Genomic DNA, 23,527 nt, shown 5'->3' with positions numbered 1-23,527 from the left:
CTGAAACATAGACACAGGGCACACCACAACAGTAACAGATCAAAATGTAGAAAAATGAAACACTATGAATACTTTCCAGGTGCACTGTACATGGAACAGCATGTACTATGTTCTGTAAGGACTTCAGTTTGTGTGTTCTCAGGTGAAAAGTGGACAGTCCTGTCAGAAGAGGTGACAGACAGCTGTTACGTGGTAAAGGACTTACCCAGAGGACTGTCCTTATGTCTTCAGGGTGGGCTGCATCACTAAGACAGGAGCAGGACCTTTCAGTGATGCTTCACCGCCTGTTGTTATGGCTACTCACCCTGAAGGTAAAGAAAATATTCGCATGCTTCTCTACAGTTATTCTGTATTTGATCAGTGACAGTGACCATGTATTTTACAGAAGGATACGGTTTATGGTTATTTACAGCAATGATGCAGAGTTTAACTGTATAATCTCTGCAGTCAGTCGAGGGGCATAAAATGTTCAAACAGCATCTGCTTTGTTGTACAGAGGTTCACATTCCTCTCATTCTGACTGAGTGCCCAGGGTCAAAGGTCACTGGATTAGGGCAACAGACCACACACAAGACCTACACCTTCCTGTCTGAGATCAATAGGTAAGGTTTTAATTCACTGGAACTACAGTAATGACAATGTCGCTTGACACCAAACGTTAACATGTGCTTGTATTGTGGAATGTTTTATTTCAAGAGGATTAACAAAAAACAATTAATTACATTTTTTAAAATTTAATTGAATATTTCTACAGTCATTTCTTGAGACTGCTTGTGGTACAGGGTCCATGGATTGAGAACCCCTACTTTTGTGGAAGAACACTGTCTGTTTGATATTTGTTCCGTCTATCGTGTTTGTGTTACTCAGAGGCCGTTTCAGCGTGGTGACTGAGTGTAGGGACGAGGAGAGCAGAAAAATGTTTGCTGCCAAGATCACACCGTACCGGGCAGAGCAGAGACTGATGGTTCTGAGAGAGTACCAGCTGCTGAAGAAGCTCCGTCACTCCCACCTGGTGCAGCTGCACATGGCCTACATCACCTCCCGCTACCTGGTGTTAGTGGAGGAGCTCTACCCCGGCAAAGAGCTGCTCCACAGTTTGGCTGGAAGGTAAGTGAGAGACACAGTATGTCAGTGATCTCTTAAAAACTCTGGAGCAGTGGTTCTGGGGGGGGGGAGCAAAAAATAACTGCAAACACTGTTAACCAACAAAAAAGGGTGAAAAAAGGAAAAAGAAAACATTGTTAGCAAACATGCCAGGAGCAAAATGGATAAATTTGTAGTGCGTAAATCTACCAGTGAGAAGACAGAGTTTGGGGCAACCAAAAACAGGAAGAAAGTAGAGGACGATCCTTGTTTGCTCCTCTCCACAGTGCATGCCCGCATCAGCTGCCTGTGCGTATCAAACACCCAGACTCATTGCTGGCACTAAACAAGAGGTGAGAGTAGATTAGAGACTAAATATGTGGAAAAGTTTAATTATAATGTGTTAGTTATGTCAAAGATGTTTCAAAACATGCAGAGAAGTTTAAATGTTAAAAATGTTTAAAATATCACAAAAGGTAAAAATAGAATAGAAAGTTTTTTAAAAACACATTTAAAATGTTTGAGAAGGGTGTAAAATGTGTGAAAGAATAGAAAGTTCTTTTAAAAATTATGTTTAAAATGTTTATAAAGCTCTAAAATGTGTAAATCCATAGACAGGCCCTTTAAAACACATAAATATATTTAAAATGTGTTTATCATGTAAAAGAATAAAAAGAAACACACAAAGATGTTGAAATTGTGTCGTGGAGGGGACAGCTATTCATTTGTTCTCTGAGGGGAGCTCACTCTCCCACACTTTGAAAACCCCTGATCTAGAGTATGGAACATATTTGGAAAACTAGTACCTTTTAAGGAATATGGTTTTCTTACTAGATGCCATAGTCAGAGTTTGAGTTGGTCTTTTTTCGACACATATCTGGAATATATTCCATTGCGGAACATGTATTGCGGTTCAGCTTCATTTTTGTTTCCTCTCAGGGATCTGTACGCAGAGAGGCATGTGACTGAGCTGCTGATTCAGATTCTGGGCGCAGTCAACTACCTTCACAGCCGGCGAGTCGTCCACTTAGACCTGAAATCTGACAACATGTTAGTGACCATCACAACAAAGTCAAGATTGTCGACTTTGGCTCGGCTCAGTCCTTCACATATGGACAACCGCTCAACATAGAGCACATCCAGGGCCTGTCTGGAAACAGAGGTACTGAACTAGTTTTGATAAGCATAATGACCCTAAGTCCATTTCCTTATCATCTTCATTAAGTTCTTTCTGATTAGTCATTAATTACACAAAATTCAGCATGTGACTCCAGGGTTGTCACCATGATTTTTTCACAGCACAGGGGGGAACTTAGCGTTGCAGGTGCGAGTATTGTAGGAGGGTCCGGGGGCATCCCCCTGAGAAAACTTTAAAATTTATAACCCTTTGAAACACTATTTCCTGCATTTTGAGTGACACTTTGTGTTGCTAACCGGGATGTTAAATAATGTGCGACATGTCCTTTAAAAAAAAACCAGAAAAGCCCCCCTATGCTGGTTAGGAGCAGCATAGGGGATCCAAATCTAGTGTTGCTACAGTAACTTTGAATAGTTACTTTATTAGTTACTTTTTACACTTACATTATACAGTTATTTTACACAGTTACTTCATTAGCAGCTACGGACAACTTGTTGGCAGACAACTTGTTGGTAACTAATAAAGTAACTATTAATCTAACTTGGTTACTCTTAAGATTGAGCAATCAGGAAAATATTCAGCAAAGTAACTAATAGAGTACTCAATCTTAAAAATTGTACCTTAAAACTGTATAAGTAACTAATAAAGTACTTTCAAAGTAACTGTCCAACTCACAGCACAGGGGCCCCCTATGCTCAACTGCGCTGGTGAGAACCCTGGACTCCATATGGATTTGCCAGCATATACAGTAAATTTGTATGAAAAATATCCTGTGTCTGTTTTGTCAGTTTATATTGTCCTTCCCAAAGCTCCGGAAATCCTAGATGGCCAGGGTGTTGGGGCCAGAGACTGACATATGGGCTATTGGAGTTCTCTCTTTCATCATGTAAGTAGAGAAACAGGACAGATTACTTAATTAAATATGGTCATTTTGTTTGGTTTAAAATGCTGCTGTTGCATTTATATCAAAGATGAGAGATTCAAGATTTCATAAAATGGTTGTTTTCAGTTATACTAATCTCCAAATGTAAGGCCACTGTACTGTGGACCTGGTGGATCGCACCATCCGGGTTGGCAGCACAAGATATTATAGTACTATAAGAGATTTTAATCTTTTGAATTAATTGTAAAAAAGCAGAATAATCTTCAGAGGGAGTAATGACAAAACTTGGTAAAACAAAATATTTTTTTCATTACTATTCATCTGTAATTCTGTGATGTCATGTAGAAATATAATTTATCCTGTTTACGGTACAGTCATGCTTATGTTTTATTTGCTTTTCTTGAGGTTGAGTGCCGACAGCCCATTTCACGCAGAGCACAGCTGGGAACAAGACAAATACATCAAGAAAGGAAAGATCCAGTTTGGTCGCTGTTATCCTGGTCTGTCAGAAGGAGCCTTAAACTTCATGAAGAGGACCCTCAACAACAAAACCTGGTGAGTTTGTGTCCTAAAATATAAGCTACACTGGTGTAGTATATCTTATGTGGCAACAAAGCCAAAGGTTATCTGCATGAAAAAGTTGTATTAATCAGTCAGATACATAATAATGATCTGAGTTTAAGGGCAACCTTCACACATAACACGATTGAAGCCGACTAGTGGATGAAGGAGGAATTGTATGCCACTTGCCTCGTACAGCTGTCGCCACAACCATTCGCGCACAGCACATGCACTCTACATTTGCATGCTGCTCGCACCTGTAACCCATTCCAACGGCAGACAAGATGAGTTCGCATTGCCAGCTGATCGTGTTTGCAGCATTCACACAGCATGTCATACGCATATCATGCCATGGCACAAAATCATGGCCATGTCGCACCGTAGCTGAATGACACAATTGAGGCTGAGTGCCCATTCGACCCCCTCTTGGCAAGTGTCAGCCGGAGTCCAGGTGCCACCCACGAACATCCAACACTACTCACTAGGAACTTAGAAAAGGTGGGGCTATTTGCACAGCTGGCACGAGAGTAGAGGTCATTTGCTCTGTGCAAATGTCTAAGTACCCCATGAGTGTACCGTTACCAAGCAACACATATGTCATGCAAGTGTGCTCCCCCAACACGTGGTGTGTGAGTGTGTGCCCCCTCCCCCATGCAACACATGTGGCGTGCATGTGTCGCATCCTCCCAACACGTTTTTGAGTATTGTTCTAAGTGTTTGTGCATTTGTGTGCGACCCTCCCCCCCACAACACATGTGGCAAGCGGGGGAGCACACCTGCATGACATGCTGATAATTATGTAAAGACAAGATCAAAAAGGGACCAACTATGTTGGAAAGTGTAGTACACGGACCCACAACAGGGGGCGCAAATGAACGGACAATGGAATAGGTCAAATAACAACACTTTTCTGTTGTGAATGTGCACAACAAATACAACAGATTACAATAATTGACAAAAGTCAATTCACAAAGGTGTCGTGTGGGCAGGCTCGAAGATAGGAGACGCCTCTCCAAAGGAGAACCGGAACCACACGGTTGCCTCCGCCACCAGACCCCGGAATACTGGAGCCGCCAAGTCCCGAACTCCCAGGTGGCCACTGCCTCCGCGTGTCGGAACCTGGTACTGCTGGCGAGGAACAAAGAACAATTAAAGGATGGGCGCGTTTGCACCCAGGAATCCGAAACGGTAAGGAAGCTACCTCCACCTCTCGTTGGAAAAGTAATCTCCAGAACAACGCACAAAATCCAAAAGGATACAAATCCGTCAGCTGAGATACGTTACTTCTAGGTAGAAACGATATCTCGGCAAAGAGGTGGAGACGTTGTCCTGCTGATATACTCCTGCCATCAGATGATTGGTAACAGCTGTTGCAGGTGATGCGTGACAGCTGTCACCCTGGCTGCTCCTGTGAGGCGGCTGCGCCCTCTGGTGCCTGGAGCCCGCACTCCAGACAGGGCGCCCTCTGGTGGTGGGCCAGCAGTACCTCCTCTTCTGGTGGCCCACACAACAAACCAGCCACGTCTGAGCGCGCACAGCACAGCAAGCGCCTCTCAGCTGATTGCCAGCCAGCCACACGCTGACAGCTGGAAATGACGGCTCAGTGCACACGTGTTATATTAAAAACACAGAGAACACAGCCAGGATGAGTATGTATAAAAAAAATGCCAGAAGGTCTGTGCATCAGGAATGAGTCAGTTAGAATACTTTGACTAAGGATGTTTCATCCTTTGTTAAGGGACAAATCTTGAGAAATCCTATACCATATTTAGGTTCACATCGTAAAGTTAGATTTTACTAAACTGCATTTCTTGGATTGTGGATTACATTTCTTTTATGATGGCAACTGAGTTCTCACAATTTATTCCTGCACAGGAGCTCAATTTAAAATTTTTTGATGACACCGAACATAGATTTCATAACATTGAAAATATAGTGATCGGGATTGTTTCTTTCTTAAAATAGAACAGTTTAAGCAATATTCCTTCACAAAATGGGGCATTCTCTATTATATATTTTAATAGCAGAAGGCCTTTCTATGGATTTTTCTGTTTAAAACTTGCTAATAATTTTTTTCTGTTATTGCAGTTAAATGGTAAATAAATAGACTGCATTTATATAGTGCTTTTCCATCTGCATCAGATGCTCAAAGTGCTTTACACATCATCAATAATTTACAAGGAACATTATTATTTCAGAAATCAAAGATTCAAACTACTGTAAAAAGTCATTGTGTTTCTGTTAAAGGTGTAAATATTTGGAATAATTGCCCGGATAACATAAAATCAGTCGATAGTTTGGTTGGCTTTAAAAGGCTCTACAAAAATTATTTAATTACTTTTATAGCATGTTATAGCTGTTCCAGGTGAAGAGGACTGTCTGATCATGTGTACACTCAGCTGGCGATCTGAATGTCACATCACCCATGTCAGCTATGGTCCACATGACATGGTGTTCTTCAGCGTGCCACTCGCTGGACACGCAAGGCCGGCTGGACACGCGGCGCCACCAGATGTGGACATGATAAAAGCGCACTGCTTCATTCATGTCATTTCATGACTGGATGTCTATGACCATGGTTCATGTACAGAGGAACAGAAGGATCATACTTATATTGTCCGCTTGATAAGAGGGATTAAATATTAGAAATTGCTGGGGGTTTTTTTGGTGTGTGATCATCCCCCCCCAGCAGTGGCGCAATGTGGTGTCACACATCCCAGGTGCTCACCACGATATCGTGCATGCCTGTCTGACTGTGTGTCCCTCCCAACAGCAGGTGGAATGTTTCGCGGTTCCCCATTTCATTTTTTGTTTGCGGATTTTCAGCTGGTTCCTACTTCTTTCGCCCAACTTTGTGTTATGTGTGAAGTGACCCTAAGGTTTTGCTATGCACACTTAAATTTCTGAAACATGGCACTTATCAGATTCATTAGCACCTATGAATTTTAAGTGCGTTATTTAAAATATGTTCAGAAATAAGTGCAAATGACTCAGTTTTGCACAATCAGACTATGTAACAAAAATTCAGATGTTATTGAACAATAAGAACAATACTCAAAAGCTTTCATATAGTGAAATAAAATACAGACGTATAATGTGATTATGACATAGTTATTGAAACAGTCTGATAAATTTACAGGAAATTATTGCTACTGGTGACAGATACAAGTTAAAGTTGCTGAATATACGAGGTCTGTTAGAAAAGTATCCGACCTTTTTATTTTTTTTCAAAAAACCTGATGGATTTGAATCACGTGTGCTTGCATGAGCCAACCTTGAACCTTCGTGCGCATGCGTGAGTTTTTTCACCGCCTGTCGATTGCATAATTTGCTGGTAAGCAGCCTTTGTGTGAGGATGGGTGTAGTCGCTCGTCGTTTTTTTCTTTGCAAGGAAATGGCGGAACGACTGGAGCAGCGCAACTGCATCAAATTTTGCCAGAAACTGGGCGGCAGCCAGGTGGAAACCATTCGGATTATTTAGAGGGTTTTCGGTGACGATCCTCTGGGCATCATACAGATTAAGGAAGCGGTACAACCAGTTTAAAGACGGCCGCACAACGGGCGTGCTGCACTCCGGGCGGCCATCAACATGCTGAAATGACCGTATCATTTCCAAAGTGAACGCTGTGGTGATGTGGGACCGTCGTGTGACTATCCAGAAAATTGCGGAAGAGGTGGACATCAGCACTTTCGGCACATTCCACTGTGACAGAAGATTTGCCATGAAAAGAGTTGCAGCGAAATTCATTGGCACGAAGATGACGGTGCAGCAAAAGCGCCACCGTGTTGAAGCCTCACAGGACATGTTGTGACATGCCCAGCTCATCCACAATTTCTCAGGTAGTCACACAACTGAAAAGCCACCGAAAGCCGTCTGAATCTTCCGAATTGTGAAACCGGTTGTACCGCTCCTTAATCTGTGTGATGCCCATAGGATCGTCACCGAAAGCCGTCTGAATACTGTATTTCTGCACCATAAGGTGCACCGGATTATAAGGTGTGCCCTCAATTAGCGGGTACTTAACCCTTACAAAAGGCGCACCGGATTATAAGGCGCGGCGTCAATTAGCAGGTACTTAACCCTTACAAAAGGCGCACGCTAAAACATATAGTCTACAAAAAAAAAAAAAAAAAAGGTCACAGAAGCAAAACGGTGAGTTTATTTGAACTTTTTAACAACTTTGAACTACCGGTATTTAACAATATGGTACTCACATTATTTTTATTATGGGTTCTGTCACAAATCCATCGAAGTCTTCATCTTCTGTGTCTGAATTGAACAGCTGGTCTTCTAACTGTGGCCACCTAGCTTGGTTTCTGCGGAAACTCCATTTGGTCTTTTTAACTTGGCGCAGTTCATTTTCTTGTTTCCTCTCGCGCTGCCTCTATTCCCATGAAGAACGCGTAACTGATATCCTGCAGTTTGCCTCGTAAGCATGTCTCTTCGCTGGGCGCCATTTTCGGGGGTCCCGTAGACAAACAAAATGTTGTTTGCAGGATACCTGTAGTATACGGTAAACTACCGAGGAGTGGCGGAGGTAGTGTACGTACCACGGACTCACGGACTCTTCTCTGATTGGTTTAATCCGCTGGCAGCGTACGTCTCTACGCTACCAGCGTACATACTTTACGTATGATGTAATGTTTCCGATTGGTTTATATCGCTGCCAGGGTAACGTACTCTACACTGCTAGCGTACGTACTTTACATATTACGTCCTTGTGTCAGCGGGAAATGTCCGATTATTTCCGACGGAGCCAAAAGACAACGTTGGTCGTTTTTACAGATTTTGGAATTCAGTGCGCACATAAGGCGCACCGGATTATAGGGCGCACAGCCAATTTTTGTGAAAATTTAAGGCTTTTAGGTGCGCCTTATGGTGCGGAAAATACAGTAATCCGATGGTTTCCACCTGGCTGTCGCCCAGTTTCTGGCAAAATTTGATGCAGTCGCGCTGCTCCAGTCGTTCTGCCATTTCCTTGCAAAGAAAAACGATGAGAGACTCCACCCATCCTCACACAAAGGCTGCTTACAAGCAAATGACGCAATCGACAGGTGTGAAAAAATTCACGCATGCGCACGAAGGTTCAAGGTTGGCTCATGCAAGCACACATGATTCAAATCCATCAGGTTTTTGAAAAAAATAAAAAGGTCGGATACTTTTCTAACAGACCTCCTATCTTGGACTTTATTTCTATCACTCATTAAAAATATAAACAGTATGGTCCTGTATGGATAAACTGTGTTGAGTTGGCAGACTTCAAAAGGTGAGTGACTATGCAAGAAGGATACTAATGAAGGAAGCCACCAAGAAACCCATGGCAACTCTGAAGAGGTTATCAGGGTCTGTGGATGTGACTGGAGAAACCAGTTTCACAGCTTCATGGTGGAGTGGAACTGAAAATGTTTTCTTTAAAAGACATGAAATTTCAGCTGCAGCTTTTTAGAAGGCTCATAGAAGACTCAAACCTAGATATGATCTTTACTTTTATTAACATCCTTCTCTATTTGACTTCACTGTGAAGTTGACTGGTGATGCAACAGACAAAGGCTGCACTACAGGTATACCCATTTTCTCACGCCACATCCACAAAAGCGTCATTTTAATATGTTTGTCCTTTTATATCACTGTTTGAAACCAATTTTAATTGTTGTTCATCAGATCATCATGTTTCATCATAATCTGCATCATAATTACACAATTTAAATGAAATTTATAGGGGGAGACCCACAGCTGCTGAATGTCTCCAAAATCCATGGCTACGTGGCCAACGCTCCTCCAGCAGACCCCAAGCCTCCAAAGTGTGTTTCTCCACTGACAAGCTGAAAGCTTACCTTAAGCAGAGGGAGGTCAAACGAGACGAGATCCGCATCAAGATTCAGGGCCCCTTCTTCCAGTAAGACAGTAATGCTAAGAAGAAAAAAAAAAGTAGGACTTTGTTTCCTAAAAACTATGATGATCTGATATTTCAGCCAAATACAGTAAGGTTTTCCAGTGTGTCTGTTTTCTGGCAAACTGAGACTAACTCAGATATCTGGAATCATTGGAGTATCTTTGAGTATTAAAATGTGATGCGTCTTAATGGTTTGTATGGGTGAGTGTGCTGTTTAGGTTTTTATGGGAACATATCAGAGATGAGGTTTGGTTTGCTAAATATGCACATTGCACATTTACTCATTGCATGAGTTGTATCAGCTTGATTTTTTTTTTTTTTTTTTTGCAAAAACACTGATTTGCTGTGAGTGAGCTTTTTTTTATTTATTTAAACTATGAAATCTTTTGTTCCACCCAAGGTTGTGGTGTGTAAATGAAGAAAGTATTAGAATATTTACAGGTTTTATGGATGAGTTGGTTTCATATGACAAATATAAATGAGATGGAATAAAAATAGTTTGCTTTTGCTGTTTTCTTGTCTCATTTGCATGCAAAGACACAAATATAAGATGCATCAAATGGCTGATTCATATCCTATGCGCTCTGCACATTGGGATATATTTCCATGTCTGACAGTTCATGTTACCAGTTAATCACTTTTTTCCCCTTATCAATATGAACTATTGATGCTGCGTTTGATACCGTGGCTCATCATATTTTGCTCGATAGGTTGGAGAATTTTTTGCGGATTACTGGAAGTGCCCTTGGTTGACATCATATCTGTCCAGTCATTCTCAATGTGTATTGTATAATGGCACTACCTCTGACCTTGCTGACATGAGATTTGGGGTTCCACAGGGATCTGTTTTAGGCCCGTTGCTTTTCTCCCTGTATGTGGCACCCCTTGGGCATATACTGCAGAGTTTTGGGATTGCCTTTCATTGTTATGTTGATGATACTCAGTTGTACATGCCGATAACTGCGGGAAATCTCACTCCCATAAAATCCCTGGAGGACTGTCTTCTATCAGTGAGAAGTTGGATGTCTAGTAACTTCCTGCTTTTAAACTTTGATAAGACTGAAATGATGGTTCTTGGTACAGCGAGACATCGGCATCAGTTTGACCAGCTGGCACTCAGCCTGGGTTGGTGTGTCATACATCATACAGACAAAATGAGGAACCTTGGGGTAATTTTTGATCCCACGTTGTCTTTTGACCTCCACATCAGGGATGTTACTAGGACTGCTTTTTTCCATCTGAGAAACATAGCGAGAATCCACCCCATCCTGTCTATGGTTGATGCTGAGAGCCTGATTCATGCTTTTGTTTCTTCTAGACTAGATTATTGTAATGTTCTATTTTCAGGGTTACCACAGTCCAGCATTAGGGGTCTTCAGCTGGTTCAGAACGCTGCCGCCAGACTTCTGACACATAGCAGAAGATCTGAACATATCACACCCATTTTGCATCTTTGCATTGGCTCCCTCTCTGTGTGAGAGCAGATTTTAAGGTTTTGCTATTGACTTATAAGGTTGTTCATGGACTGGCGCCATCTTATCTGGCTGATCTGGTGGAACTCTACGTGCCGGCCCGGATTTGCGGTCGCAGGATGCGTGACTTCTCTGTGTTCCCAGGGTGAAGAGAAGTCAGCAGGTCAAAGATCCTTTTCGTATCATGCACCCACCCTGTGGAACAGTCTTCCTGTGACCGTGAGGCAGTCTGAGTCTGTGGACATTTTTAAGTCAAGACTCAAAACCTATTTTTATTCTCTTTCTTATGAATAGTTTTTATTTTTATTTGTTTTATTCTTTTACTTCTGTTTTATTTATGTATTTGAAAAATTTTAAATTCATTTTTAATTATTTATTAAATTTTATGTTGACTTGTTTTATGTAAGGTGCCTTGAGATGGCTTTTGCTGTGATTTGGCATTGGCATTATTTCGCATTATAAGCTAATTAAATTAAATTAAATTAAATTGATAATCTGTCTAACCTTATTGGCTACTGAGATATAACAGACAGTAGGTGTTTTGCACTATCTCTTAGGTCGCCTTGACCTTTTCTTTGCTGGAGTTCAGGGTAATTATGAATACTCATTATCAGCAATACATGCAGTGAGCTTGGAGGGACCACACGTGCAGTGCTGCAGCTTAGCTAAAATTTTCACAATTGTGCATATTGTGATAAAAATACCAACTCAGCCACATGGGGTGTGCAGCAAGTACATTCTGAGTGCCGGTCCCAAGCCCGGATAAATGAGGAGGGTTGCGTCAGGAAGGGCATCCGGCGTAAAACAAGCCAACCCAACTATGCAGACTCAGAATTGAATTCCCATACCGGATCGGTCGCGGCCGGGTTAACAACGTCCGCCACTGGTACTATTGCCCAACAGGGTGCCGGTGGAAATTGGGCTACTGCTGGGCGAAGACAACGAAGAAGAGGAGGAAAACATTGCCACGAACAGCAGGAGAAGAAGAAAACTAGAAGGGTGGAAATGAGAGTGGCGGACGTTGAATGTTGGTAGTATGACTGGTAAAGGGAGAGAGCTGGCTGATATGATGGAGAGGAGAAAGGTAGACATATTATGTGTGCAAGAGACCAAGTGGAAGGGAAGTAAGAGCAGGAGCATCGGCGGTGGGTACAAGTTGTTGTACCATGGTGAGGACAGGAAGAGAAATGGTGTTGGAGTCATTTTAAAGGAAGAGTATGTTAAAAAGTGTGTTGGAGGTTAAGCGAGTGTCTGACAGGGTGATGAGTGTGAAGTTGGAAATTGAAGGGGTGATGATGAATATCATCAGTGCATATGCCCCACAGGTAGGTTGTGAGATGAAGGAGAAAGAGATTTCAGGAGTGTGTTAGATGAGGTGGTGGAGAGTGTGCCCAAGCATGAAAGAGTGGTGATAGGAGCAGACTTCAATGGGCATGTTGGTGAAGGGAACAGAGGTGATGAGGATGTAATGGTAGATATGGTATCAATGATAGGAATGGGGAAGGACAGATGGTAGTTGATTTTGCAAAAAGGATGGAAATGGCTGTGGTGAATACCTACTTTAAGAAAAGGGAGGAGCACAGGGTAGCATATAAGAGTGGAGGAAGGTGCACACAGGTGGACTACATTCTTTATAGGAGATGCAAGCTAAAAGAAATCACAGACTGTAAGGTGGTAGCATGAGAGAGTGTCACTAGACAGCATAGGATGGTTGTTTGTAGATTACTTTAGAGGTAAAGAAAGAAGAAGAGAGTGAGAGCTCACAAAGGATCAGATGGTGGAAGCTGAAGGAGGAAGACTGTTGTGTGAAATTTAGCAAGCAGGTGAGAGAAGCACTGGTTGGAGGGGAGCAATTTTGGACAACTGGAAAAGTACTGCAGATGTGGTGAGGAGACAGCTAGGGCAGTATTGGGTATGACATCTGGACAGTGGAAGGAAGACAAGGAGACTTGGTGGTGGAATGAAGAGGTCCAGGAAAGCATAAGGAGAAAGAGGTTGGCGAAAAAGTTTGGGATAGTCGGAGAGATGAAGAAAGTAGACAGGAGTACAAGGAGATGCGGCGTAAGGCGAAAAGAGAAGTGGCAAAAGCAAAGGAAAAGGCATATTGCGGGCTGTACAAGAAGTTGAATAGTAGGAAGGAGAAAAGGACTTGTACCGATTGGCCAGACAAAGGGACAGAGCTGGAAAGGATGTGCAGCAGGTTAGGGCGGTAAAAGATGCACATGGTAATGTGCTGACAAGTGAGGAGTGTGTGCTGAGAAGGTGGAGGGAATATTTGAAGAGCTGATGAATAAAGAAAATGAGCAAGAGAAAAGGCTGGATGATGTGGTGAGAGTAAATCAGGAATTACAAGAGATTAGCAAGGAAGAAGTGAGGGCTGCTATGAAGAGGATGAAGAGTGGAAAGGCAGTTGGTCCAGATGACATTCCAGTGGATATTTAAAATAAAAATTGGATATTGAACCATCATGAAATTCCATCATATTGCCATGGCAACCATTTTTCAAAATGAATATTGAAAAATACTTCATTCACATTGAAAAAAATCTACCACATTATTTGTCTGGTTGTAAAGATTCCAAAAAGGTATAGTTTAGACTAACTATGAGTGAATGTTATGGGTTAAAAACAGCAAAAACAATGACAACGGTCCATTGCTGCAATTATGGTAAAATGTGATGCAGATTATTGGTTTAGTTAATAGGGTTTGAAAAAGGAATTGTTTGCACCATCTGTCATACGTACTTAGTTATGATGTTACAACATATGTTATATATGTCATAGAATCCAGTGGATGTCAGCCTTTACTTTGGAGACCAAGCGAGCATTCAACACAGCCAAAACTGTTCCATTTATTCATCCTATTAGCTCAACCAACAATTTGCATCACTTTTTACCAAAATAGGAGCAACTTTAACTTTTGACCCCTGTACACACTGAAATTGACCTTTGTCATCCTTTTTGCTGTTTTTATCCCATAAATCCATAACATTCAGTCATAGATAGTTCAAAGTGTACCTTTTGGAATCTTTATGATCAGACAAAGAATGTGGTACAATAACATGCTTTTGGAGGGCGGTATGCATTTTCAGAGTCACCCAAAATGACCAATATTTGCCCGAGTTAGACGAGGGCGAATATCTGTCATTGCGGGCAACTGGCCATGAACGGCGGGACTCCGAAAAGCATACCGCACGACAACAGCATGTTATTTGCATTATTAGCACTTACTGAGATACACAACACGTAACGCGTACATAACAAGTTGGCTCACTTTAACTTTTGTCGTGTTGGCTGGCTGGCGCGCGCTGCTCTCTGAATTCAGCAGTGCATCCTCATCAAGCTGGTTGCTGTTCATTGTCATACTATCCATGAGAAAATCAGCCGGAATATCCATATTGGGACCAACACACACTTCTCGCCTTTTTATGTTTTCCTCTGCGGACAGTTCTTGGGCTGCGCACTGTGACGTCACTTGTTTACGCACAGCGGGCGGGTATAACCAGATAGCGGCAACGTAAATCTACGATCATGGCAACCATGATGAAAATTTACAATGGATCAATTTATTTTAAGTATCTTTGCCTACATCCATGCCAATTTTGGTGCTTTTATCACAAAATGCACAATTTTTTTGCGATGCTGCTTTGTTAATAGTTGAGTAAGACATTTTAAACTATATAACTTCATTTTATGACTTGTGTTGTGACGTTCTCATGAAGTCATACCAATCGGTCACACATATTTTATTGATCAACGTAAGCTTTTGTTCAAATTTGTAGCCATATTTGTAGCGGATGTGTTATGGTAAGCAGGTAAACATGCTTTTGGCCTATGTTATACTTGACCTTAACCTTTGAACAATCTGTTCTAAAAGTTAATCATCTCAAGATATTAACCAAATATTGTACCACTTTTGGTTTAAATACACATCCATCCATTTTTTATTATGCTATTAACACAACACACTGGACAGGACACTAGTCTAGTAGTCAATTAGTTTTAAGAATTTTAAAAATCAGTTTGGATACAGTAACTTTCTGCACTTGTAAATTTCATAACCTTAGCTTATAAATGCCAAATTTAGCAAAGTAATAAATAATTTTTAAAAATGGCAAGTTTTCATAACTACAAATCATTATATGTGCTAAATATTTCACAAACCACATTGTCTTGAGACAAAAAAAAAAAAAAATAATTCAGGCGAGGACCCCCACCCCCCACTTTCCATCTGAGGACCAGTGAATCAGAACTGTATGGCTCAGTCTTGTGATTATATTATTTAGACGATGAAAGAAAAGCAAGCTTTTTTCCAGAAGAAATTCTGTTTCAGGTGTGACAGTCAGTGAAGATGGAGTTATTGAGGTCAGAACTTTAAGTGTAGTCCTTCTGTCCCCCCGCAGACCAAGTCTTGGCTTTCCACTTATGACTTGGCCTCTTGAACTTTTTTAATTTCCTGTTAAAAGACATAAAAGGAGAGCAATATAAGGAATGCATTCAGAAATATTTGGGGTACTTTAAGTAGAGAAAGTTTTTGTCCAGAGCAATAAACAGTAGAGCCGGTGGTTCAGCATAACAAGTGATAGTAGGTAGAGCATGAAAAAGCAGTCAGGAATTTTCAGGTATCTATGAAAGTGATGGAAGACATAATATTCAACAAATGTTCTTATGTTTTTATTATTAATTGGTTAATTTTCCTTCACTCTTCTGGGGCCTGGTCATGGTGAGAGCAGTTCAAGCCACATCTTTCATCACATCCTGGGGAATTCCAATGGACTCCCAGGCCAAAGAGTATCCTCCTGCTGCCTGTCCAGCAGGGTCGGGTCTACCTCCGTCAGCTACTGGGAGTGGCCACATGAATATGGATCTGGCACAGGTTTTACACTGGATGATGCAACTCCAGCTTTACATGGAGAAATATGCTCACACATCCTGAGTGGTACCCATTTGGATGTGCTTGTCTTCAAAGAGAGACCTCAAGGGGGTATCCTAATCTGATGTTTGAACAACCTAAGGTTTTTCTTTCTACATAAAAGGGCAGTGGCTACATGGTGAGTCCTTCTACTTCTTCCTTCTGGATGTCAAATATCTTAACTGTTTCCTTAAAGGTAAGTCATGCCACTACTTATATGTATAAGAAACTCATTTTGGTCACTTGTACCAATTCCAATTCTTTCGGTTGTTACTCGAAGTTCATGACTATATATGAGGATTGAAACAATACTCATCTGGTTATTTAACTTCTTAGCCTTCTGCCTCAGATCCCTCTTTACCAAAACCATTTGAAGCAAAGCCCACAAAGCTAATTTTTAAACAAGACACAAAGACACTTGAAAACCTTTACTTGAACCATTAACTCAGTCTGTACTTGGAAAGGACAACTCACTGTTTTATGACAAAGTACCCAGGCCCCAGATTTGGAAGTATTTGTTCCCATACTATCTGCATTGTGCACTGCAAACCATGCAAGTGTGCAATACAGGTCCTGTTCTGAAGAGGGTCAGGTCAAGTCTGGGAGCACAGGACTGCATCCACACTATGAAATCACCTCAGGTGCTGGCAGACAACCAGTTCATCCCCACCTATCAAAAACAGCCATCTACCTCAATGTGAAACGTTTTGCAGTTGCTGGGGTCCTCAACACTAAGGCACCTGCGTGCTTGACCATGCCTAGAGAAATAGCCAAAAATGTTAGCCCAAATAGCCCAAAATCTCTCAACTACCATGGAATTTTGTTGCTTGTTATCCTACAGTAAGCCCCTTTCACACCTCAAAACACCAACTAACTACAAGACATCCTGAGGGTCCCGGTTATAGGCCTTCTCCAAGTTTATAATGTATGGAGGTTGGATGGGTAAACTCCCATGACTCATCCGGCTTGCTACCAGGGCAAAGAGCTGGTCGACTATTCCACAGCTTGAAGTAAATCTGTTTTCCCTTCTGAATTTGAGGATTGAAAGGTAGTTAGTGTCTTCTTTCTAGTAGAATGGTATAGGCTTTCCTCAGGTGTCTGAGTTGGAGCACAACCTATACTCTCCATTTATAAAAATAGAAATACCTACCTCATCAGTTATTATACAGGTACTGCTTCAGTCTCCATGCAAGCTGAACCATTGGAATTGTAATCCATTATGAATCAAATCAATTTTATTTATATAGCACCAAATCACAACAACAGTTGCCCCAAGGCGCTCTATATTGCAAGGCAAAAGCCATACAATAATTACAGAAAAACCCCAACAGTCAAAACGACCCCCTGTGAGCAAGCACTTGGCGACAGTGGGAAGGAAAAACTCCCTTTTAACAGGAAGAAACCTCCAGCAGAACCAGGCTCAGGGAGGGGCAGTCTTCTGCTGGGACTGGTTGGGGCTGAGGGGAGAGAATCAGGAACAAACAATACCCAACATTTCTCCAACACCTCAGTGATCTCTATCATGGAGATGGTAGAGAACTTCCTTAAGTCCACAAATACTGCCTCCTGATAGATTGTACTTGTCAGGTTTAAGACTTCCTCAAAAGGTTTGTCCCACATTTTTCACATTCACACACAATCGTGTTCATAACTGCACTTGTCACAAAAGTATCCTCAAGCCAAGATGAATGATTAATTATGCAGCCGTATCACCAGATCCATAGCTGCATTTTTTATTTTATTTTATTTTATTTTTTGAGACTTTGGTCAGGAGAGAAGCAGAGCTATCAACTGATCACCAACTGGTGGTGAAATGGATGAAGTGCCAAATGGACAGATATAGTAAACACAAATGAATAGTGGATAATGGATTTCCTGCAGTCTGAGAGTTGTTGAATATGTGGAGCCTGAGTAAACCCTTTTGACTGGCAGTTACTCAGAGCTGATGCCAGAAGGCCAACTGTACCTGCTGTGGCGACAACCTATAAAAGCAGTGGGGCAGATCAGTTTTGAAAGAAGATACCAGGGAGAAAAATAATAATTTCTGAGCTTGGATAGCCTGGTCTACTCCTGAAGCTGCTAACAGGAAGACCAGGACTGCAGCTACAGTTGTCACTGATATAAAACTTCAAGTTTGGGAACAGTTCATGGAGTTGATGGAGTTGTGCTGGTATCCAATGCACTCTCACAAGAAACTTATCACATCTCATCTCATGATATAAAGGGTTCATTTTGACCGAACTTCAATATGTGATGAATCCAGGAGCCCCTTTGCATTAATACCAACCTATGCACCTTAACTGTAACCTTAACCACAATCATAATGCATAATGCTGACGAAAACATGCATTTCCCCTCGAGTCATAAAATGTCAAGGGGGCAGGACCAAACCTAAATATTCGTCGAGCTGGCGGTGAGAATTTCTTGTGGTATGGAGAGCTGTATTTTTCTTATCTGAGTCATAGATTGCCCGTTACATCATTGTGGACAAGTACTGTATGAATAAATGTTACTGTCTTACTCACTTCATTGAGAACATCTTTCAGCTCCTCGTAGGCGGTCTCTAAATCATCATTGATAATCACAACATCAAACATTCCAGGTTCTTTACCTACAAAAGACAACTAAATCAGCTGTCATGATTATGGTTCAGTAAGTATTCCTCCAGCAGGATTTGCAGGTAACATACTGAGCTCCATATCGATGCGCGCTGCCTCCAGGCGTTTCTGTAAATTTTCCTCCGTTTCTGTCTGTCTATCCCTCAGGCGTTTTTCCTGGGGAAAGCATTGAAAGAAGACATTACCTTTGGCATTAGAATATTTGAATACTTTTTCACAATACCTGTCATTGTAAAAGTGTTGATCACAGCAGTTCATAAGAGGTCACCATTAATAAAGCATTAACCAAATAATGCATTTGTCAGAGGGTGCATGAAAGGAACTTAAACAATGACATTACTAAAAGGAAATCATGTAATCGATACTATATGTAATGCTGGTTGGTTATTTACCAGGATCTCCATGGAGGGGGCTGGATAGAGATGTAGATGGGGTTTAAGTCAGTCTCTTTAATCTTCTTCACACCCTGGATGTCCACATCAAGTATGCAGATCACATTCTTAGCCTGTAAATCTTCTACTGCAGCTTTACTACAGAACACACAGTCACAATTCATCAGTGTGATTACAATTCTTTTTTCAGCACCAAATCAAAATTCACCTCAAGGTGCTATACACGTGTAAGGTCTAGAGCTTCTCTGACCCCATGAGCAAGCAAATTGGTGACAGTCATAAAGAAAAATTCCTTCAGGATTTTTTGGTCATATAGGAAGAAACCTCAAGCAGACCAGTCTCAGTGGGATGACCATCGAACAAAAATGGCAGCAAAAGATTGACAGAATATGCAATGACAGAAATGTTACAGCTAAACAACCTTATAAAGCCCGTAGTGACAGGATTGTTGAAAAACATCGAAGTGTAGATTGGAGTCCCATTGAAACACTACATTTGTAATTCAGTTTATACCAGATGCAAGAGATCTCCCATAAATCAACCCAACTCAGATGTTACATAGCAGACGTGAGATAATCATGAGTTCATCCCACACTTATTCAAAATCCTTAATTCATTCAATACCAACACTCATTAGAGTGACCAGGTTTGATCCAGAGACTTCACAGAGGCTGACGTGGAGAATGACGCGTCAGCAGAAGTGTATGTGGCGCTAAAACCTGTGCCACATCCCTGCAGAGCTGTACTCAGTCCACTGTGGCGAACCCTGAACAACTGGAAGCAACCAAAGACAAACAACATATACATATGTATCATCACAACCAAACCAAAGCTGATTAATTAACAAGGATTACACATCTTCACCAATGGAACCGTGTAATTTTGTGCTTGTGACGTGTACACAAAGAGGATTGTTGCGTTGCTGTGAGCTGCTCTTATTCACCGTGTGTGTTATCTTCAGAATGGGATTAAATGTGACACAGAAAGTGCTGTGCTGCATCTTTTTGATCTAATGGAAGCTAAAGCTCCATCTGTCACCACCCTGTTATGGATCAGTATGAGTCTACTTTACAAGGTAAAACATCACGTCTGCATAATTCAATACTTAGACTGTACTTTGTTACAGTTGTGTGTGAAGAAATTACTTCTATTAAGGAATATATTTGAGGCCTCAATTCAAGAGAAGTTGGAAAACATTTGTTGGGCTTTATATCTACCTAATGCGATTTGCATATTGTACCTGCTTGCCCACTTTCACATGTTTTTACATAGGAGTACCCCTACTCTGCATCAGTTAAATATGATTGTTCATGTCTTGTGGATCACGACTTATCCTGGTGTCACAATTTTTTAAACACATTTAAAACTTTTCTGATCTTTCACAATTTTCTTCAGTGCAACTTTTACCCCAAATTACACCCAACTTCAGGCCCTGATTGGGTATGTGAGGGTTTGGGGCTTTTTTTTTTTTGTCAAAAACATAGAGAATTGGTATCAAAAATTGGCAATGGGGAGCTGCCCTACCCACTTTTGCTATAGATATATGTGTGTGTACACGCTGATCAGTTCATGAAGTGCACCTTGTTGACCCAGTCATCTGAATGTTGCAGCACGAATTGAAACTCATTAGACCAGCCAACATTTTTTAAATATTCCATTGAAATGACCGTGCCCCCTGTGTCCACGGTTCCCTGTTGTTTGCTGACAGCTGCACCTGGTGTGGCTTTCTGCTGCTAGTCTGTCACTTTTTGCTCAGTTCTTCAGGTTGTGCTTTGTGCATTAACTGATACTCTTCTGCACACCTTGTAACGAATAGTTATTTGCTTTTATATTTGAACCAGCATGGCCATGGCCACTAGATCAGCCGGTTGAGGAAAAAAACTCAAGGCAGTCCGACTGCCAATAAAAACCATGACATGCTCCATTAAACTGTTTTTCTTCCCAATTGTAATGCTTGGTTTGAATTTCAGCAGATCCTCTTCGCCATATCTACAGCCTGACATGACCTGAATAAGCAGTTAAATGCATATAACTAATGAAGTGGCCAGTGCACATATAATAATGGAGAGATGGAATTATTTACCTTGTTCCATACATGTTACCAGAAAACTCAGCAGTCTCAATGAAATTGCCTTTGTCAATGCCCTCCTGCATGAGTTCTCTCGTCGTGAAGTGGTAGTCTGGAAAACACAACAGTGACAATGAAGAATGAAGAAAAGATAATTTCAAAACAGAGTTTTTTCAGTCAAAGGAACACTAAGTTTTAATGAAGGGTGACAATAATTTGAAATACACACACACACGCGCGCACACACACACCCACACAACACACACACACACACACACACAGAGCAGGTAAAATAAGCATTGAACACGTCACCATTTTCTCAGTAAATATATTTCTGAAGATGTTATTGCATGAACTTTTCATCAGATGTAGCTAACAACACAAGTCATTCACACATACAAAGAAACTAAAACAAATAAGTACAGAAATTTAAAGTTATGTGTAATAATGTGAAATGACACTGGGAAAAAGTATTGAACACGCTTTCTGAAATTTATTTTAATTTAACCATTATTTAACCAGGTTAGTCCCACTGAGATCGAGATCTCTTTTGCAATGGAGACCAGGGCAATTATAAAGCTTCCCATTCACCTAACTTGCATGTCTTTAAATGTGAGAGGAAAGCGGAGCACCCGGAGTAGATTAAAAGATTAAAGCCTACCAATCTATAGCTCACTACCTGGACATTTCTAATATTTGCATCACTTGATACAGTTCACTGAAAATTCAGCTGCTGTTCTGTAAATTTTCCTTTTCCAAATTTAAAATTGTCTACTGGATCAGCAAACTCAGTCATTTCTAGCAGTTTCCTGTAACCTGATTTGGTTGCTGGTACAACCTCTAGTTTGTGCAGCAATCACAGGAGGATGGACATGATGTCATAGATGCTGGAGGTGGATATTACTGAGAAGAGTGTATAGTCATGTGGTCACTGGACAGAGGTGTTTGGTGATAGCAATATCTTAGCAGAAGGATGAAGGTCCAAAACCTTAGGACCCTGGTGCTTCCTGCCTTACGGGGTTGTGAGACTTGGAGGCTAACCACTGCCTTAAAGTGGTAACAAGTTGCCTTTGGTGCTAGGCCTCTTTGGAGAATCTTTTGGTACTAGTGGAATGACTTTGTGTCAACGGTTACTTTGGGACACTTGGATGAGGCGTATAACTTGCATTGTGAGGGTATGTTAGCTATGACATTTTACGTTTCCCTGGGGATGATCCAGCACACAGGTGCCCCAGTGTTGAGAACCCTAATAAGTGGTGAACACCAATGGGGTGCCCACGTTTCACGTTTTAGATTGATACTTTTGAGAGGTGGGGTTGGACTGGCTATGCGCCTTGATGGTTGTTATCCAGGTGACAAGGTGGTTCCGTAGTGTGGTGGATGTGAGGATGTGGAGAAGTAGTGCATGTTGCCAGACCTGACCTGACCATTTGGCTATTCAACGCCATAACCTTGAATTGGTGGACACCCTTGGAGGCATTGTACAACCTACCAAGGGACATTCTACCATTGGTAGAATTAGTGTCAAGATGATGTAAGTCAGTGTTTAATGTGGATGCTACCCTGATTAATATTCAGCAAATAAAGAATCATTCAGATCACAAACACAAACGTGAGCAAACCAATAAGTTGTACACATTTGAAAAACTACAGGAAGGAGTGCCTAAAAAGAAATGATGCTATATATTGAAGGAATCAGCAAACTCAACCTATAATGTGGCTTTCACAGTATACTGACATACTTTTACTGTTGCCTTGGATGCTTATTGATATATTAATACACTGATTTAACAAATGTATCTGAGCCTCTGACAAAAAGGTGCTCAGTATTTTCTCTCATCAACCTTGAACATGAATTTAATATGCTACAATTTGTATTTTAAAAGGCCAGATGGATCACATATACATAAAACATGCAGTAAAGAGCCTGTTTTCTGTCATGCTATTGATTCGTGCCAAATCAGCCAATGCACAAAATGGGACACCAGAAATTGTGTTACATATTAAACATCAGGGGACTGACAGTGGGGATCTTTACTGAGGAAGTACAGGGGGCTATTTTCAAACACTTTTTACTCAAAAGTGTAGATGGTCTGGTCATTTGCTTTTCATGTTTTTGTCACATGACTTGCCCCTATCAAAGAAAACATGCAAGGGTGATGAAAGTAACCCCCATCCCTCTGCTTTAAAAGTGGGATCAGGAGTCACACTGAGGTCACCTTTATCTGTGGTTTCTGATTCGTTTGGACTCGATAATGGGGGTGACATTTCTAAGTCTTCAGATGAAAAGACGTCTGCTACAGGCAGTAAAGTAGCCCCCAGAAGCATGGGGAGTTTGTTCAGCCCTATGGAGAAAGCAAAACAGGCATATAAAGAGGTTCATCCCTTTATATCAAAGGAGGTGTGCAGAGGGGACAAAGCCATTTGTGCAGTGCACTTGGGAGTAAAAGAACTGTGGTTAAATTATAAGAGATGCTGGGAAATGAGGCCTAGGTTGGGCTGCATGA

At 41.3% G+C, this 23,527-nt stretch overlaps 2 protein-coding genes and 1 pseudogene across 3 annotated transcripts in view; 2 read left to right on the top strand and 1 right to left on the bottom strand.

The window, feature by feature from the left end:
• The window catches only part of obscna (obscurin, cytoskeletal calmodulin and titin-interacting RhoGEF a), a 183,017-nt gene extending 182,768 nt beyond the window's left edge, over positions 1-249 (top strand). Inside the window, 1 exon segment of the mRNA XM_034179154.1 lies at positions 143-249. Within this exon segment, the coding sequence (XP_034035045.1) occupies positions 143-249 (107 nt within the window).
• Positions 214-9,580, top strand: LOC117518662 (striated muscle-specific serine/threonine-protein kinase-like). Of its 2 annotated transcripts, none has more exons than XM_034179873.1 (7): positions 214-311; positions 497-602; positions 868-1,107; positions 2,023-2,245; positions 3,031-3,107; positions 3,510-3,659; positions 9,386-9,580. In XM_034179873.1, the coding sequence occupies exons 1-4, from the start codon at positions 293-295 to the stop codon at positions 2,213-2,215; spliced, it is 558 nt and encodes a 185-aa protein (XP_034035764.1). In that variant the 5' UTR covers positions 214-292; the 3' UTR covers positions 2,216-2,245; positions 3,031-3,107; positions 3,510-3,659; positions 9,386-9,580. The 2 variants fall into 2 exon arrangements, with proteins under 2 accessions (XP_034035764.1, XP_034035763.1); XM_034179872.1 differs by having other exon boundaries at positions 3,010-3,107.
• Positions 9,581-15,285: 5,705 nt separating this feature from the next.
• LOC117518663 lies at positions 15,286-23,527 on the bottom strand (annotated as a pseudogene).

Source organism: Thalassophryne amazonica, chromosome 10, assembly GCF_902500255.1.
Source record: "Thalassophryne amazonica chromosome 10, fThaAma1.1, whole genome shotgun sequence".
Classification (NCBI taxonomy): Eukaryota; Metazoa; Chordata; class Actinopteri; order Batrachoidiformes; family Batrachoididae; genus Thalassophryne; species Thalassophryne amazonica.
This window is presented reverse-complemented; position numbering and strand designations above follow the sequence as displayed.